This window comes from Bombyx mandarina, chromosome 12 (assembly GCF_030267445.1).
Source record: "Bombyx mandarina strain Sakado chromosome 12, ASM3026744v2".
Taxonomy (NCBI): domain Eukaryota; kingdom Metazoa; phylum Arthropoda; class Insecta; order Lepidoptera; family Bombycidae; genus Bombyx; species Bombyx mandarina.
Genome location: NC_143219.1, coordinates 11,742,896 through 11,760,703, shown reverse-complemented (window position 1 = coordinate 11,760,703; position 17,808 = coordinate 11,742,896). Strand labels below are relative to the sequence as shown.

The window sequence follows — 17,808 nt, the reverse complement described above, 5'->3', positions numbered from 1 at the left end:
AATTCACACAATTTGCAGAAAAAACAACTCGTAAAAACGCGGGTAACGGCATTGTCGATCCCTTTTTTGTGTATATTGTTTGATTGTATTTGTTTTTTTTATTATTCGTTTAGTTGGACAACAATGTTTAGTTATGACGTTTCGCCAACGAGTCTTGTCTTTTGAATAACGATTGTCCTTAGAACATCGATATATTACCACCCTTAGAATTAAAAAGTATAGCTTAATGGCAAACACAGGTAAAGCTGTATCAACTCATTACCCGCTGAATATTAAGAATGTATAGCGTATACTGAATGTGCGTAAGTTTTATTTTTAACTGCTTAAACGGATGACCAAGCATTCGCCCCTTCTGGTGTTAAGTGGGTTACCAAAATGCATAGATATCCCAACGTGAATACCGCCTTAAGATCTATTTTCTAAATTGTACAGTAATCACGCAAATGGTAGGTAGCATCCGGCACATTATGACGCCCATGAGTTATAGTAATCATTTGAAAAAAAGAAACCTGTAAAAACTCTTAACATGCTATGAGCATCACGGTCGTCGAAATAACAATTTGTCGGTCACGGAGCTGAAACGTTCTTGTAGAGAGAAAGGCCTTCTAAGTAATTTGAAAATAAGAAGGCGCTCTTCTAAATCGCCCCTGAGATTTAAAAGGGTTCGAAATAAGGTTACATTATTTACATAGAATACTTTTTGGTTGTACATGGGTGAAGTGGCTGTTTGTGCTAAGCCTTCAGCCACTTACAGTTTACTGTTTTGTATAATAAATACTCAAAACAGATTTGACATGAAGCAGTGCACGAATAATAAAAAATAACGAGGTTTTTATTACTTCTTACAAAACAAACTGTATGAAAATAAACACAAGACGCACTTATATACAAAAATTAATTCACAATAATATTACTGGCCGGTACAAAACGTCAAGTTATATGAGGTAGGCGTCATACGATGTTACACGTCCTTACGGATTCATTAGATACAATAACTCTTGAGTTAGACGCCTTCAGCTCTAACGCTAAGAGCAGGCTTGGGGTCCCCGGTTACTATACTCGTCGAACTCGGCAAAGAGTTCGACGTGCGACCTAACCCATGCATCAGCCCGCTGCGTTTCTTGTCGGATCTTCTCAGCGAGTCGCGATTCGGATCCGGTAGTGGATTTATTCGCGAAGCAGCTGCTCTTCAGTTGTTAGGTCTGCTTTGGAGGCGCTCGAGCAGTGGTTAGCAAATCTCACACCTCCTGGCTGAGCCCTTGCTCGCCCACCGGTCCTGGTGAAACTGGAAAGGCCTCCGCGCCACAAGTAAACCTTACACATAAAAAAAAGATGTGGAAATGCATTTAGTCGTGTGCGAGTATTTTCCTACTGATGGGTAAAATTGCTCACGGCTCGTCTGATGCAAAATAGTTACACGGATCCATAGACTCTACATTGATGCCCGCCATCCATTGTGATCGCAATAATATTATACGTGAGCCATCCTTCGAATCAGAGCGGTCGACTCTACTGTACAGACGAAATAGGCAGAATTATGATACCTACCCGTGCCGCTCACAATACCTGCCAAACACCAGTAATTGAGTAAATTTATAAATTATGCGGGCTGCATTTATTTTCAGTGACTGATGATTGCATGTCAACAGCGACAAAATATTCCATACAAAAATAAAAAAAATTACAGTTTTCTCATTTAGCTTCGTCTTTTACACCTACCTTCCAATATCTTATTAGATATTCCTGCGTCCACAGATGAACTAGCGCTTTTTACAAAATAAGCGAATTTCAGTTAGAAGGATATTTAATATAATAAATTAAATTTCCTGTCGTTTTGGCAAGTCGTAGACATGTTTAAAACTTTTCCTTTTAATTTCGGGGTTTATTGTTTCTTTTCACAGTTTCTGACATTACGATCACTTTAGTTTTCGCGACTACATGAGACTAAAATAGACAGGATAGTAGTGCCTACCGATGCTTACAGTGCACCCTATGACCAGCAAATTCCAACTTATGGAAATTAAAATAATAACAACAGTAATTTCCAAATTATACATATTTATATATACATATTATTATACATATTTTACCATAGCACGACAAGCCGTGCTCCTACCCGAATGAACATGGCTACTATGCCAGCACTCTCAAACATATGTAACTATATATCGGCGCAACCCTGCTATTTAGTTAATTAAGATTAGTAGTTAACTGTTTCCTCAATGTTAAAATTCTTGGTTAACGGTTATAAGACCAACGCAAGGCAATAATTATTTAAGACGGTATTCAGGAAAATTAATGAACGAACTACCCCACTGTTTTACGAGGGCTGCACTAAAAGTATCGGGAATGAAATATTTCAACTGTTCCTGTCATATTAAAATCTTTTTAATTGAAAGCTCCTTGATTTTAAAAATCGAATACCTTTTATTTATTTAAAAAAAGATTCTCGGTCTTGTCACGAGGTTTTGTCAAACTTGTTTAGTCGTTGAGAAAATGGAATTGACTCGAGAAAATTCAAGAGCGATGATTTATTATGACTTTCGAAGTGGTTTAACACAAAAACAGTGTGTTGACCGGATGATTTCTGCATTTGGTGATAAAGCCCCATCCAAAACCACAATTTATCGCTGGTTTGCTGAGTTTCAACGTGGAAGTATCAAGCTCAGTGATGATCCCCGTCAAGGTGGTCCAAAAACTGCAGTCGCCCAAGAAAACGTTGATGCTGTGCATAAGCTGATTGAGGAAGATCGACATGTGACATACCGCGAAATTCAGGCAACTTTAGACATTGGCATGAGTCAAATACAAATAATCTTGCATGAACAATTAGGTGTAAAAAAGTTGTTTTCCCGATGGATACCGCATTCGCTCTGTGAAGAGCAAAAAGCGGCTCGCGTTACTTGATGCATCAGAACTCTCGAAAGATTCCACGCAGGATCCTCAAATGCTGTATACAACATTGTATCAGGTGACGAATCCTGGATATACGCGTACGAACCCGAAACAAAAAACCAGTCACGAGTTTGGGTGTTCGAAAATGAGTTAAAGCCAACAAAAATTATTCGTTCACGGAGTGTTGCAAAAAAAATGGTGGCCACGTTTGTCTCCAAAACCGGCCATGTTACGACTATTCCTCTTGAGGGACAAAGAACGGTTAATGCAGAATGGTATGCTAGCATTTGTTTGCCACAGGTCGTTTCTGAACTCCGTAAAGAGAACTGCAACCGCCGCATCATCCTCCATCACGACAATGCGAGTTCTCACACCGCGCACAGAACAAAAGAGTTTTTAGAGGAAGAAAACATAGAATTATTAGACCATCCGCCGTACAGCCCCGACCTAAGCCCTAATGATTTCTATACTTTCCCTAAAATAAAGAATAAATTGCGTGGACAGAGATTTTCATCACCTGAAGAAGCTGTGGACGCCTACAAAACGGCCATTTTGGAGACCCCAACTTCCGAATGGAATGGTTGCTTCAATGATTGGTTTCATCGTATGGAAAAATGTGTCAAATTTCGCGGAGAATATTTCGAAAAGCAATAAATACATTTTTAAATAGTAATGTTGTGTCACTTCGTTAATTCCCGAAATTTTCAGTGCCGCCTAGGTACTATAAATACGAGTTACTTTTGTCGCACAGCATGTCCACTGACTTTCTCGCCGGATCTTCCCGATGGGTCGCATTTCCGATCCGGTGGTAGATTCTGTGAAGCACTGCTCTTGCTAGGGCTAGTGTTAGCAATGTCCTTAAGTTAGAGCCCCGTGAGCTCAGCTACTTGCTTGGTTACGCTGAAATAGCCTCTAAAGGCTAACACCAGTTTAGGTAGGGAAAAAAAACGTAGAAGACATTCCGACTCGAGCAGCCGAACGGTGTGGAGCTCTCTGTGGTTATTGTTATACACTAAAAATTCAATAAAAGGAATTGTTTGAAAAAGTAAGTTTTAATTACTGTCACTATGGACTTCATGATAGTGATGAAGAGAATGGCGTCAGGAAGGCTGACGTCATCATTTTAAAAATACTATGGAACCAGCCACTCCGTCATATATAATACCTTCACAACTAAAACCTAGTAGAATGGCCTCGAGCAGGGAGAGATGTTGCGACATCGTGAGACGCATCAACTCTGCCCCTTCCAACACTACATGACGATCACGACCACTCTGTCAAGAGTGACACGACTGAGAAGAAAAAAGAACTAAAACCTTCATTCCGATTTCAAGATTTAAAAATTAAACTACTACGGCTCTTTCATCTTAATTTTTAGAATTAGTTGACTGACAAACTCAACAGGAAACAAGAAAATATCTCAAATCACAATCTACCAAATATTGTATCTTTCAATGAAACAATACGAGTCGATATCAATGTTCTCTTTGTGGTCAAAGCGGTTTTTCCGCTCAACAGTCAATAGGTATACCCTTTGATTTCACATGACACGCAGACATTGAAAAGGGTGAAGCAACTCACTAACAAGTTGTTCGCAACAACAACGTGAAAGTCAACTTTAAATGTACGTAAAAGTAAGTTTTAATGTACTTATTAATTGGCTTGCTAAACACGTTTTGTCACATGTTTTGTCGACATTACATTACTACTTACGTAAATAAATGCTATTGTAAAGCAAACGTAGACCGCGATGAGTAGCTAAAGTATTTAGAGGCTAACTCTTGTGGGAAGTCAAATAGATCATTGATTTTTTGTCGATTTTTTTTGTTACGCTAGTGAATTCGCTGCTTACCTACGAAGCGAATGCAGACACCCATCTTGAGATAAAAGGTCAATTCTCTATTTATACTTTCTCTACATATTTTACGATAATTGCTTGATTATATAGGTGAACGAGCTCACGACCCACCTGTTGTTAATTGGTTACTGAAACCCATAGACATCTACAACGTAAATACCGTCACCCTTCTTAAGACAAGAGTTCTAAGGTCTCCTTTTTTTAATAGTACAACGGCTGCCCTATTCTTCAAACTGAAACGCATTACCATAGTTAACCAAATAGGCAGCGCGACGGTACGTACCCGTGCGGACTCACAAAAGGGACCACCAGTAATTACGCAAAATATAATTTTGCGGATTTGATATTTATTACACGATCCTTCACCGTGGAAGTTAATCGTGAACATTTGTTAAGTTCGTATTACATTAGGAAAATTGGTAACTGTCTGCGAGATTCGAACACCGGCACAGTCGCATCGTTTGATACGAATGCACCGGGCATCTTATTCTTTAGGCCACGACGACTTGAAAACTGACTGCCTCGTGGCCAAAACAGATTCGACTGTTTCACCAGGACAGATGGGCGATCACGGGCTCAGCCAGAAGGGGTGCGATTTGCTAATAGCTGCTCAAGCGCCTCCGAAGAAGTCCTAACATCACAAGGACAGTTGCTTCGCGAATGCATCTACTACCGAATCGGAATCGCGATCCGCTGACATGATCCGGCAAAATACTCAGCGGGCTGATGTATGGGTTAGGTTGCACGTCAAACTCGCCGAGTTTGACGAATAGGGTTACTAAGGTTCCTAAGCCTGCCCCTAGTGCTAGAGTTACAGTTGTCATTAAGGACCGTTTTATAATCATGTCTTTCCTCTAAACCTTGCACGTACGCATAAAAATAATTTTATAATAATAATAATGTCAGTGGATCGACTATGCTAGCCGCATCACAAAATATCAAGCACGTGAAATAAAAAGATGTGTATATAAACCCAAATAAAAAGGCATGTTCTATAAAGAAACCGTTCCGAAACACATATCTTGGAATAGAGAAACTTTTGGCGTGGCCCATTAGTGCTCTAGCTGAGGGTGTAAGCGCAAATTTCGCTTTGTCCCGTTTATAAATCTCTATTTACAATTCCGCGCTCGGCGACTGGAAAGGCTTAAGCCGAGACATTTTTCTTCATTCACGAGTGTGTGCTAACAAACTCCGTGTCGCGGGCCGCGTTCTGGGACGCTTACCCTTCTCAATCTTGTGGAATCCGGTTACAATAATATCAGGATGACGTCTCATTGTCGACGACACTTTATTTTAATCTTGCTTTTATGTATTACCGCAAATTACGAATGTTTTTTGTTGTATTCGCGAATTTCCTTTCCGTTTTGTCGGTATGAAATCGGTTTGTTTCAATAAGGACAGTTTTTGTCAATGTCTTTCCTCTAAATTTTGCACGTACGCATAAAATTAATTTTATAATTTAACACGGCCATCCAGCGTATCCAAAGTTTAGGGTGCGATAGGAAAACGACATACTTAGACGATATTGTGGTATTCGCCAGCTATCTCTTACCAGCAGGGTGAGTCATATTTATCCCTATTTCCCATTTTCACGAACTTGATCGATTCGGTTATTTCGAAAACCTCGTAAATTCTACAACTTTAACTAAGCTTTTTTTATTTTTTTATTTCAGTTTTAAAATAATGTCTTATCGAAAAATCTTGATTATTTATTAATACTATGGTTATACATTATTAATACTATAAAAAAAAACCTTGAAACTAATGGTGCCTTACCTATCGCACTTTACTGGTACCATATTAGAAACTATTCCTGAAGTCCCAACAACTGTACCGAACTTCATCATAATCGGATGAATAGTTTAACAATGCATATTATAAAGTTAAGGATTATTTGCTAGATGGCACTACGTGGGAATGAGGCGTTCGCTCCTAGCCTTTTCATTTTTCATTTTTTTTTTTTTAATTGTATTTTTTGACTTGTTTTTTTCTTTACTGTAAATATTTTTATTTATTTAAAAAAAAAAATTGAGAAAAAACAATCCCGCTGAGTTTGTTTCGCCGGTTCTTCTCAGGACTGTGGCTTTTTTTGGAACCGGTGGTAGAGTTAACATTGTTACATATTTATATTTTGACATTCAACAAGTGTGTCATACTGACATCTAAGTTGAAATAAATAATTTTGAATTTGAATTTGAATTGAATTTGAACAACACAATGAGACCAAGCGTAATTATGTATATACAGATGTTAATTTTATTTGTATCAATAGATGAAATAAAACAAATTATTAAATGTAAAAGTCTGACGGCATTATACACACTAACTAATAAGCGCATAATAATAAATTATTTGAGTATTTTCTTCGGTTTTTGCAAATCGTGGTTATAAATAAAACTACTGTTGCGGCTTAATCTCGTCTTTATTATTTTCATTTTCTTTTTCAAAGCGTTTATTTCAAGAAATTTAAATATCATTTAAGGTAATTAGGCAATATACAAAACGTAAGGACTACATCCGCGACAGCGTTGGAGTTCGTGACGTAGCAAAAGAAAGTCTTCTCGGATGGTATGGCCACGTAAGCCGCAAGCCCCTAGAGTACGTCGGAAATAGATGCCTCAACCTCTACGTACCGGGTCTAAGATCCCACGGTAGGCCCAAGACACGCTGCTTGGATGTGGTAAAGGCGGATATGGAGAAGAATAACCTCACCCAGAAGGTTTCCGAAGACCGAGAACAGTGGAGGAGCTTAAGTAGGAAAACGGACCATGGCACTAGACCGGGAAAACGCTACGAAGGAGAAGAAGATGCAAATGTCGACGAATAACTACTTGCTCGTTCGTGACCAAAAAAACTGTTAAGTGTTCGGAACATCGAAAACAATCAAAATGAAAATAATTAAAATTGTAAATTTAACCGCAAAAGCTAATATTCTTGATTGCCTAGATGGAGGAACCAACCCCGGTATTAAATGGTTAGCTGAGCTCATATAAATCAATAACATAAATGCCGCCACCCACCTTGAGACACGAGCTGTAAGTGTCAGTTCCTTCATACAAATCCCGGGCGGACTCACATAAGTCTCAGTTCCTTCATATGGGTCCCGGTCACAAGGCGTCTTACAACCAGTAATTACGCAAATTATAATTTTTGCTCGTTTGATTTTTATTACATAACTAGCTGACCCGGCAGACTTCGTAGTGCCTCAATCGATAAATAAAAGACCTAAACTTTTATATAGAATAAACTTAAAACAAACAAAATGAATCCGTCCGACGGGGGACACGTCAAAGGGAAAACAAAATTGTTATTTTTATTTAATTCCGAGAATTTTCATATTTTTATACCTTTTAAACCTTCTCTGGACTTTCACAAATAATTCAAGACCAAAATTAGCCAAATCGGGCAAGCCGTTTTCATGTTATGTCGTGACAACGGAAAACGGGTTTCATTTTTATATATATAGATGCTATTCCTCCATCGTGGAAGTCATTATTAAGTACCAAATTCTTTGGAAAACATTTATTTATTTATTTATTTATTTTATTTATTTATTTATTTATTTATAAACACACAAAAAAGAAGTCATAGTACAGAGTAATAGGAAAATTATGTACAAAGGCACTGCTTACTTCTTTAAGAAATCTCTTCCAGCAGACCTGCGTGAGGATTATGAGAATAATAATTAAAAGTGATGAGTGTGTGTAGAACAGCTAAAATAACAAATACAACATGAGAATTATAGTAATGCACATACACATAGCAAAATACATATTGTTAAACTTGAATACAAAATATTATAAGTAACACAATATATACGAGGAGTATAGACCAACGATCATTCGATTGATGAGAGATAGAATTGTTTGAACATTGTTACCTGCCTGCTGGATTCGAACACCAACACAATCGCACCGCTCGATACGAATGCACCGGGCGTCTTATCTACTAGGTCAAGACGACTTCGACAACTTTTTTAGAAAAAGAATTAATTAATATGTATAAACTCATTCACATGATTCACATGATATTGTATGCAAGGGTAAGTACCATCAATCTATCTTATTCTGCTGCGACACATTGATGCGTCCCGTTTTGAAGAACGGGCCATAAGTTCGTTCACCCGCCTTTTAAATAAGAAAACCAAAAATCTTTACAATGTCTCAATATCGTATTTTGAGGGGAAAAATAAGAGGAAAAGACAAAAAAAACCTCAAAGCACAATCCGGATTTTACCGTCATCCCGCTGCGAAGGATTTTTCATGAGTTACAAAAGGAAAGAGCTTTAAAATAATAGAACGTAACAAGCCCGCTAAATCGTATCGCCTTAACGTAAGAACTGTGAAATTGGACTCCCAACCGTCTCTTAATACTCGCTAAACTACATAGTAATTATATTGTTATATAACTAGTTTTTACATGTGGAATGTAGTTTGAATTGGTTCTTCGAACGAGAAGAACTAAGCGAAAACAAAGTTATATTATTATCTTTCTCGCTTTTCTGGAATTCATTTGTATTTGAATATACGAAGTCGTCGTGGCCTAACGGATAAGACGTCCGATGCATTCGTGTTGAAGCGATGCACCGGTGTTCAAATCCCGCAGGCGGGTACCAATTTTTCTAATGAAATACGTATTCAACAAATCTTCACGATTGACTTCCACGGTGAAGGAATAACATCGTGTAATAAAAATGAAACCCGCAAAATTATAATTTGCGTAATTACTGGTGTGAGGACCTCTTGTGAGTCCGCACGGGTAGGTACCACCGCCCCGCCTATTTCTGCCGTGAAGCAGTAATGCGTTTCGGTTTGAAGGGTGGGGCAGCCGTTGTGACTATACTGAGACCTTAGAACAATATCTCAAGGTGTGTGGCGCATTTACGTTGTAGATGTCTATGGGCTCCAGTAAACACTTAACCTCAGGTGTGCTGTGAGCTCTTCCACACAACTAAGCAATAAAAAAATAAAAAAAACCCAGTGATAGCCCATCGAGTACCTAAACAACAAAAACCTGATTATTTGTAGATCAAATAAACAAACATCATCCTTAGTTTAGGATTCCTTTTGAACACAGTTTTTTATCTTTATCATATCGATAAATATATTTTATTCAAATTTGACGCATAACGTTCGTGACAAAACAATTCTCACAAGGTCGCTCATATCAAAACTTACATTTCAATTGTACACAATTGTACTTAAGCTAAAGTATCTCTTTGAATAGAGCCAATGATGTCGTCAACGAGGACAGACAAAGGTCATATTTTACTAAGCATATTGTTAATTAAAGATTATTTTTCATTAAATTTCTATAATAAGCTAGGATGTCTAACCCTAGAAATGCTTTTCGAATAAATAAACAAAATGTCATTGTCAATTTCTGATGGTACGGCATTTTCACGGACCTTCTAATTTCAGTCATGCGTTACCTTAAGCAATTGAGACTCATATCATTTTAGTTTTCATACAGTACATATATTATGGTTTAGAGCTTTTATTACAAATAGCATGGTTGTGTGAGCTATGTTCCTTTTGCCTGTCCAATTAGATAAGTCAAATATAGTTTTACGGTACCATACCATACATAAAATAAATTTTAAAATAATTTTGCGGTAGGCAGCGGCTTGGCTCTGCCCCTGGCATTGCTGAAGTCCATGGGCGACGGTAACCACTCACCATCAGGTGGGCCGTATGCTCGTCTGCATACAAGGGCAATAAAAAAAAAAAACATTTAAACATTTTAAATAATAAAAATGGCACATATGTACACGTTAGTGAAATCGTTCAGCGAATCTAGTTCACTTTAGTAAGCTCATTCATAAAATCTCGTTACGCAAAGTGAACTAGTTCCTCAAAATCACTCTGCAGTTCCGTGAATCTAGGTTCTGTAGAATTGTACCGACTTACAACTCGAGATTTTGTACTTTTTCGTAGAGAGCAGAATGAAACGTTTTCATTAAAACTATTTGCTAATACTTCTTTCGTTCGAAGAAAAGACAACGGGGACAGATAGATTTACTTCAAATAAAAAGTATATACTCGTAATATACAAAATGGAATTAATGACAATTATTGTTTCTCTTTTTATCAGTTTACATATTTCTTGTTATTTTTTTTTTCTTTAAGCTGTATCATACGCCAAGTACATATTTCTATGCCGAAAGAAAATAGCGATACTTAGCTATCTCGTATTCTAAACCAAAATTAATTTAAAGAAGATTTTTGTTTTGATTTTGTTCTTTTTTTGTTGTTGTTTGTTATTCTTTTGTTTATGCACCTACCATGCATTATCTCTGCACCACCCTATGGTCGACTGGAAAGGAATGCCCATGGCATTAAGACCGCCTGTGTACAACTTTTGTTTTGTGCATAAAGTATAAATAAATAAATTGTTGAAACATTTAGAGTATCGACTCGCTTAGTTGAAGGTAAGAAGAAAGCGACATACAATCTTTAATATATATGGGTGTGGAGACGAATCCAATCTGTTACAAAGGAGTTGTGATTGTCATTCTGTTTTGAGTCAGAACGACCGTCAGCGTATGAACTGCCACACGAAAGCACTTCATAGGCACAGACATGTTCATTTTACTCATCTAAATAATTATTACTGACAAATTACATTTTTTTTTTTCTACAGCAATAATTTTGCAAAAGGTCCGTCTCATTGTTTATTTAAACTTCAAACACAATACAAAAGAATAATGTAAATGTAGTAAATATAAACATCATCATCATCATAATCTTGCACGAGGTACGTCGATACTTAAATGTACGTACGCTATTTATAAAATAAAATTTGTTTTTCATTCAAAAACAGCGTGGTATATTCCGATCGGTAAAGCCGCCATTTTGAACTTACACAATACATTGTCCGCCCTGGGTCACTCATAAATTTCAATGTACTATACTAGCTAGTACTTTAAGTAAAATATCTACCCCATTTCGGGATCCAAACACCCGAAGTGCCTTGATGAATTTCGAAACGTGCGTGACTCACATTATTACATCAAGCGAAAATTTCATTCTACTCAATATTGCCTTTCTTGCGAAACAGTTCCATTTGGTTCGAAACTAATCTTAGATATTTCGATTTTGAATTTTATCTCCTGATTGACTACGGATTATTGAGATATGAGATGAAACCGTCCATTTCTAACATCTAAAGTCTGGTAAGAATTATCCACGAAAATATTTATGATTTATAAAATATATATTCCACGTTGTAAATGTATGCTTATTAAATAAAGCGTCTTTCATATTAAAGCTATTTATCGAGATATACCTATGTATATGACGGCGTTAACGATATTTATGTTATATAGCACGTGCAATAGGAGTGACTCACACAAGCCAGGTGCGCCGGCCGTGTCGTTCCACTCGTAAACAACAGCTGCAACAGAAGTGACTCATAAGCCAGCTGCGCCGGCTAGTATAAAAAGGCGGAACGTGCCTTGAAATGAACATTCGTTGGACTGCGTTTGCCTGGTGCACTTACTATATCCGTGTTACGTTGTGTGATTCAGTGACTGTTGTACGTACTGGTTAAAGTTGGACAAGTGTTAAAGTGAATTGTTAAGATAACATATTGTTGATTAAATCAGAAACCAAAGGTGACATCATTTTACTTGGTGTTCAACAAGATGTTGTTCTACCCTCAAGCTTACATCAGAAGTGAGATCAGGACTCTACTCTCACTGGCGTGACGTGTTTGAACATGTTCGAAGTACAGCAAAAAAAACATGATGCAGATCAGAATACTAGTAGTGGTACGCCACAAGAGCGTGAATGCAGCATACGTAAGTCGTGTAATAACTTCTCTGTTACCTCGATGGAAGATCTGAGCCACGAAGAAATCGTCACATCTTACGTTCTGGCTCATGTTGCCCAGTTTGACTGTCGACTTCATCACATGGCATTTACTAACGGAAATACAACACGTAACAAGCTATTGCAAGAAATTAAGGCAAGTGCAAATCTCAAGTGAAACTTCGATCGCAATAATGGATCTGTCATGACGAGTGGGTAGTTCCGACACGAATCGTTTTTAAGCCAATGACTACTGCTAGAGTTACATGGCACTAGTACAGTAAACCAGGACATGAGACTGTGAATTGTCGCTGAAATTTTAGAATCTACTCGATTCAATACCAATAACACTACACGTTCGATGACTTCGGGCTTCAGCAAGCAAGCAAGTAAACAAGAAAGCAAGCAAGTTTCCGTGGGGAAGAAAAATTTACACATCTGAACTCGTCGTGACCTGTAAGATAAGACGTCCGGTGCGTTCGTGTCTGGCGATGCGGCGGTGTTCGGGTTCCGCTGGCGGATGCAGGTTTTTCCGGTGAAGTGCGTGCTTGTGCGTGCTTGACATGTGTTCGCGGTTAGCTTCCTCAGTGTGGGAGTAACATCGTGTAAGAGAGGTGGAACCCGTAAAATTGTAGTTTGCGTGGTGGCTGGTAAGATTTGTTGCGGTAAGAAGTTTGCATGGCGGTAAAATGTCTTGTGAGTCTGCACAGGTAGCCGGAGGTGAGACTTCCGCGGTCGCGGCCCACCCAGTCCGCGAGAACCGGGCAGATCGCCTCGACGGTACGGAGGCCGGCCGACGGGTCCGCCAAACGACGAGACCACGCCTCCAGCACGGACTGCCGATATTGGAGCCCCCGCGCTCCGGCTGCACTTGCGCTAGGGCGCGCCGCCTCGTAGGAGACTGTGAGGTATCATTGAATAACTCTGACTGCGATCGCGCGCTGCCGGCGTCGCAGCGCGGCGACGTTCTCGTGGGTAAGGACGTGGCACCAGACGGGTGCTCCCTATAGTGCCATCGACCACATGGGTACCATCACCCTGCCTATTTCTGCCGTGAAGCAGTGGTGTATTTCGGTTTGAAGGGTGGGGCAGCGGTTGTAACTATACTAAGACCTTAGAACTTCTATCTCAAGGTGTGTGGTGCGTTTACGCTGTGGATGTCTATGGTAACCACTTAACACAAGGTGGGCTGTGAGCTCGTCCACACATTAATACGAAGAGCATAATCAAACGAAATTAGATACGAAGTTTAAAGGGCCGTTTAAAGTAGTTGAAGTATTGGATGGTGTCGATTTAATTTTGACTCTCACACATTCGCTTAAGGCTCGAGCTGCTACTTGCCTCGCAAAAATACAGCCTGGTAAGATATCCTGGCCTACTATTAAAGAGATGCTGACAAAATTATCTAATGATGCAAGACCACTTCGACCTGGTTATTAAATTTGAAATGGAAAGCAAAAAGGGACCAGCTGAAGCCGGTATCCGGCTATGGCAACTTATAAAGAAGATTCCCGACGCTAATGTGCCAGAACAAATAGCCACCGGATTTGTTATATCAATACTGTCGCAGTGTGATGAAAGAATCCGTCGGGAATTGAACTCTGTCGTTATTACCACAAAAAATCGTCTATTTCACACATTACGTGGCTTTACCCTCAAAAGAAAAAACGAAGATCCTGATAAAGAACCAAAACGCTCTCGAAGTTTTTTTCCGTGGAAGCTGCCATTTCTGCGGAAAACCTGGGCATCGTGCCGAAGGGTGTTGCGACAGATACTGCTCTCAAACTTTTTTCGATATTCCAGCAAAACCTGAACAACCTCCTCATCCGTGGGCGCCCGGCTCTCGCCTGCAAGTCAGCTGTTACGTGTGCGGTGATGCGAGTCACGTAGCTTCTGGGTGTTCCATGCGCTACAAGAAGAAAAACGACACTGCTCCAGGTGCTGTGGCAGGTGCAACCAGAGACGTCAACGTGTGTTCCAGAGCTTCAGTGTGTTACAGATAAGTGGTTTTGGCTTCCCCTTTATGTTCCATTCAGGGTCAGAATGTAGTCTTATAAAACAAAGTCATAGTAATTTATTCAATGGTAAGCGGTTTCATGAACAAGTCACTCTTTGATCTGAAAGTAACTTAGACCAATCATGATGGTAAGAGCACTTAGGTGATATTCAACTCGCCCTTAATAGTGCACGTTGTCGAGTAACAGGGTTTACTCCAATAGAATAGACGTTTGCCGTTCAGGGTAGTTCACTTGAAATATCTTAAAGTTTCAACAGAGTGATAATCCCTCTAGATTAGATCTTGATTTAGCACGGTCGAAGACCGGCGAAAACATAAAAAAAGGGCACAAACAGAAGCTTGGTTTAGTCGAGGCAAAGCTAAAGTCAACCTCTTTTCCGCTGGGGATTTTGTTTTCGTAAGTTGACCGAAAATGTAAAGGTCCCTTCAACATTACTGCAGTTTTGGAAAACGATAGGTATGAATTGAGACATGTAAATAGTTCTAATAGAGTGTACAAATTTCCCCATGAAAACTTACGTGAAATACCTCGAGGCCCGTCAGGCCTACTAGAAATTTCTGAAAATTATAGTGACGATGACGTGACGGCGTACACAGATGGGTTAATTAATCTTGTTCATGAAACTGATCTTAATGATGACGACTCTATCACTGACAATAGAAGCGACATTTTTGTCCGCAAATAGCGATACAGCAAACATAGTCTGTGGGTAGTGATACAATGTCTGTAAGCTCAGGCACCTCAGGTGCAGGTGTTGGAAATGTAGAAAACGATGGTCGGTCTCGCACTATTTCTGAAGAAATTCCGTATAAATGTTCTGGTTTAAGAAATGTTTTAACAAACACTACCGTACACGCAGATTAAAAAAAAAAAAAAAGAGAATTGTATGTGGCTAGAGAGATGTTAATCCGGACTAGCAAAAAAAAAAGAGAAAAAAAAGAAAAAAAAAAAAGAATGTGTGAAGTCATTGAAGGGTCTGTCCGGTCCAATGGCTTGGCTATAGGGATTTTCATCCAGATTAGCCACAACAATTAGCTACAGGGATTGCGATTCGGTCTAGCATTATCCGGTCCAGTTCGAAAAACTGAAGGGATAACAATTCCGGTCTAAGTTAAAAGGGACATACTTACATACCTGAAGAGTTTTAAATGAACTGGCCCAGGTATGTAAGCAGTCTGAAGGTTATTTATAGCCAGTATAGGATTTTCTGAAGAATTATGCGAACCGAACCGTACTAGATTGTTAATATCATAGACCACGTTTTAAGTTGCATCCGTTAATGTCAGGATGAACGAACATGTTTGTTGTTCACAGACATACCATAAGAATGCGCGCACGAGGACGAGCGCACGTCAGTATGGCCGTGACGGCGTTAACGATATTTATGTTATATAGCACGTGCAATAGGAGTGACTCACACAAGCCAGGTGCGCCGGCCGTGTCGTTCCACTCGTAAACAACAGCTGCAACAGAAGTGACTCATAAGCCAGCTGCGCCGGCTAGTATAAAAAGGCGGAACGTGCCTTGAAATGAACATTCGTTGGACTGCGTTTGCCTGGTGCACTTACTATATCCGTGTTACGTTGTGTGATTCAGTGACTGTTGTACGTACTGGTTAAAGTTGGACAAGTGTTAAAGTGAATTGTTAAGATAACATATTGTTGATTAAATCAGAAACCAAAGGTGACATCATTTTACTTGGTGTTCAACAAGATAATATCTACCCTCAAGCTTACATATATATCACTGAATCGTCCATACTCTATTAAATTTTTGAGATGGAAATAGGATTAAGAAAACTCGAGTGTACATGAAAACAACAAAATTTACAAATTGAATAGCCGGTATTTCGATGGAATCGATATGGGTTACATGAATCGTGGCTTGTATTCTTTTCGTCCGTATCAAAAAATGCTTCGAATGAGGATAAATAATTAAAAAAAAAACTATAAATTAATTACTTTATCATGGAAATCCACGATCCGATTCAACTAAAGTTTGTAGTAAAAAAAATACATTCGCCATAAAAAAAAAAATTGGCTTGGCTTTTTTTACTGGTCAAACATGGTCAAAGTGATGTCAAATGTTCGTTTGTAACCGAATAAAAAAAAAATGGATACAACAAAACAACATACGCTACGAATCCTTCTTTCAGATTTCTTGAACACTGAAACACAGGGTATAATAAATATTCGCCTCTGTCGGTTCGCTTCCTCCCGCCCACGACTGTTTCCGCCCAACTACTTGTCCTTCGTGACAGCTGCGATACGAGCTAGGCGATGCGATGATATGTACTTGGACCATCTGAATTAAATATATATTCCTGAATACGACTTATCTATATATTAATACGTGAAGCAAAAACTTTGTACCACTTTTTACGAAAAATGCGCGGACGGAGGAGTATGAAATTTCCTACACTTATAGAGAATATAGAGAAGGAGTGCAGAATGCTAATATTTTATTTAAATTATGCATTAATAATACATTAAATCAATAAAAAAACATTACACACACTACCGTGTATTCAACACACATCCACAGATAAATACTCTTTGTTTATTGTTAAACTTTTGTTATTGCTTAAAAGTCTGTGGTCAAATTGAGAATAGATTATTATTGTTTATCTTTAATATTATTTGTCTATAGTGTAGTCTTGACGAAATCTGGGATTATTGGAGTAAAGTCTTTGACAATAGAACCATAATAATGTTCAAAATTATAATTTCAATTCATTATATATAGCCGAATTTCGACTACTGCGGGACCACTAGTACAAATAAAACTTTGTAGCACAAGTAAATAAATAAGAGGAGTTTTTTTTGCCCTTGTAGGCAGACAAATCTACGGTCCACCTGATGGTGACGGGTTGCCATCGCTCATGGACGTCAGCAATGCCAGGGGCAGAGCCAAGCCGCTGCCTACCGTTAAGTACTCTCCATAAGCCTCGTTTGAAGAAGGACATGACCATGACGTAGCGCTTAAGACACACACATGTATTAAAGAATTACGGTGATCTAATGTTGCTTTTTTACAAAAAAATATATTTTTTTTACTGTTTTTGATTGTATTATAGCGTAAAATTAAAAATGTAAAAATTCATTTCATAACAAACCGATTTTGTTTGGTAGGCTTTCCAAGATTTTGGCAGCGTGTTTATTTCATTCGTCGAACGCAATAATCGAACGTCACTAGCGTTCCAATAAATCGAAAATTCTCGAACCGG

General features: G+C 38.7%; 2 protein-coding genes across 3 annotated transcripts; both read left to right on the top strand.

Moving 5' to 3' along the window:
* The first annotated feature begins 6,970 nt into the window (after window positions 1-6,970).
* LOC149501833 (uncharacterized) lies at window positions 6,971-7,580 on the top strand. Its single transcript, XM_089731797.1, has 2 exons — window positions 6,971-6,982; window positions 7,236-7,580. Exons 1-2 carry the CDS (start codon window positions 6,971-6,973, stop codon window positions 7,578-7,580), a joined length of 357 nt encoding a protein of 118 aa, XP_089587923.1.
* A 4,467-nt stretch (window positions 7,581-12,047) lies between these two features.
* LOC149501832 (uncharacterized) lies at window positions 12,048-16,316 on the top strand. 2 transcript variants are annotated; one of them, XM_089732014.1, is made up of 2 exons: window positions 12,048-13,472; window positions 14,368-15,537. In XM_089732014.1, exons 1-2 carry the CDS (start codon window positions 13,254-13,256, stop codon window positions 14,452-14,454), a joined length of 306 nt encoding a protein of 101 aa, XP_089588140.1. In that variant the 5' UTR covers window positions 12,048-13,253; the 3' UTR covers window positions 14,455-15,537. The 2 variants fall into 2 exon arrangements, with proteins under 2 accessions (XP_089588140.1, XP_089588141.1); XM_089732015.1 differs by lacking the exon at window positions 14,368-15,537 and adding an exon at window positions 15,897-16,316 and having other exon boundaries at window positions 12,387-13,472.
* Window positions 16,317-17,808: the final 1,492 nt, after the last annotated feature.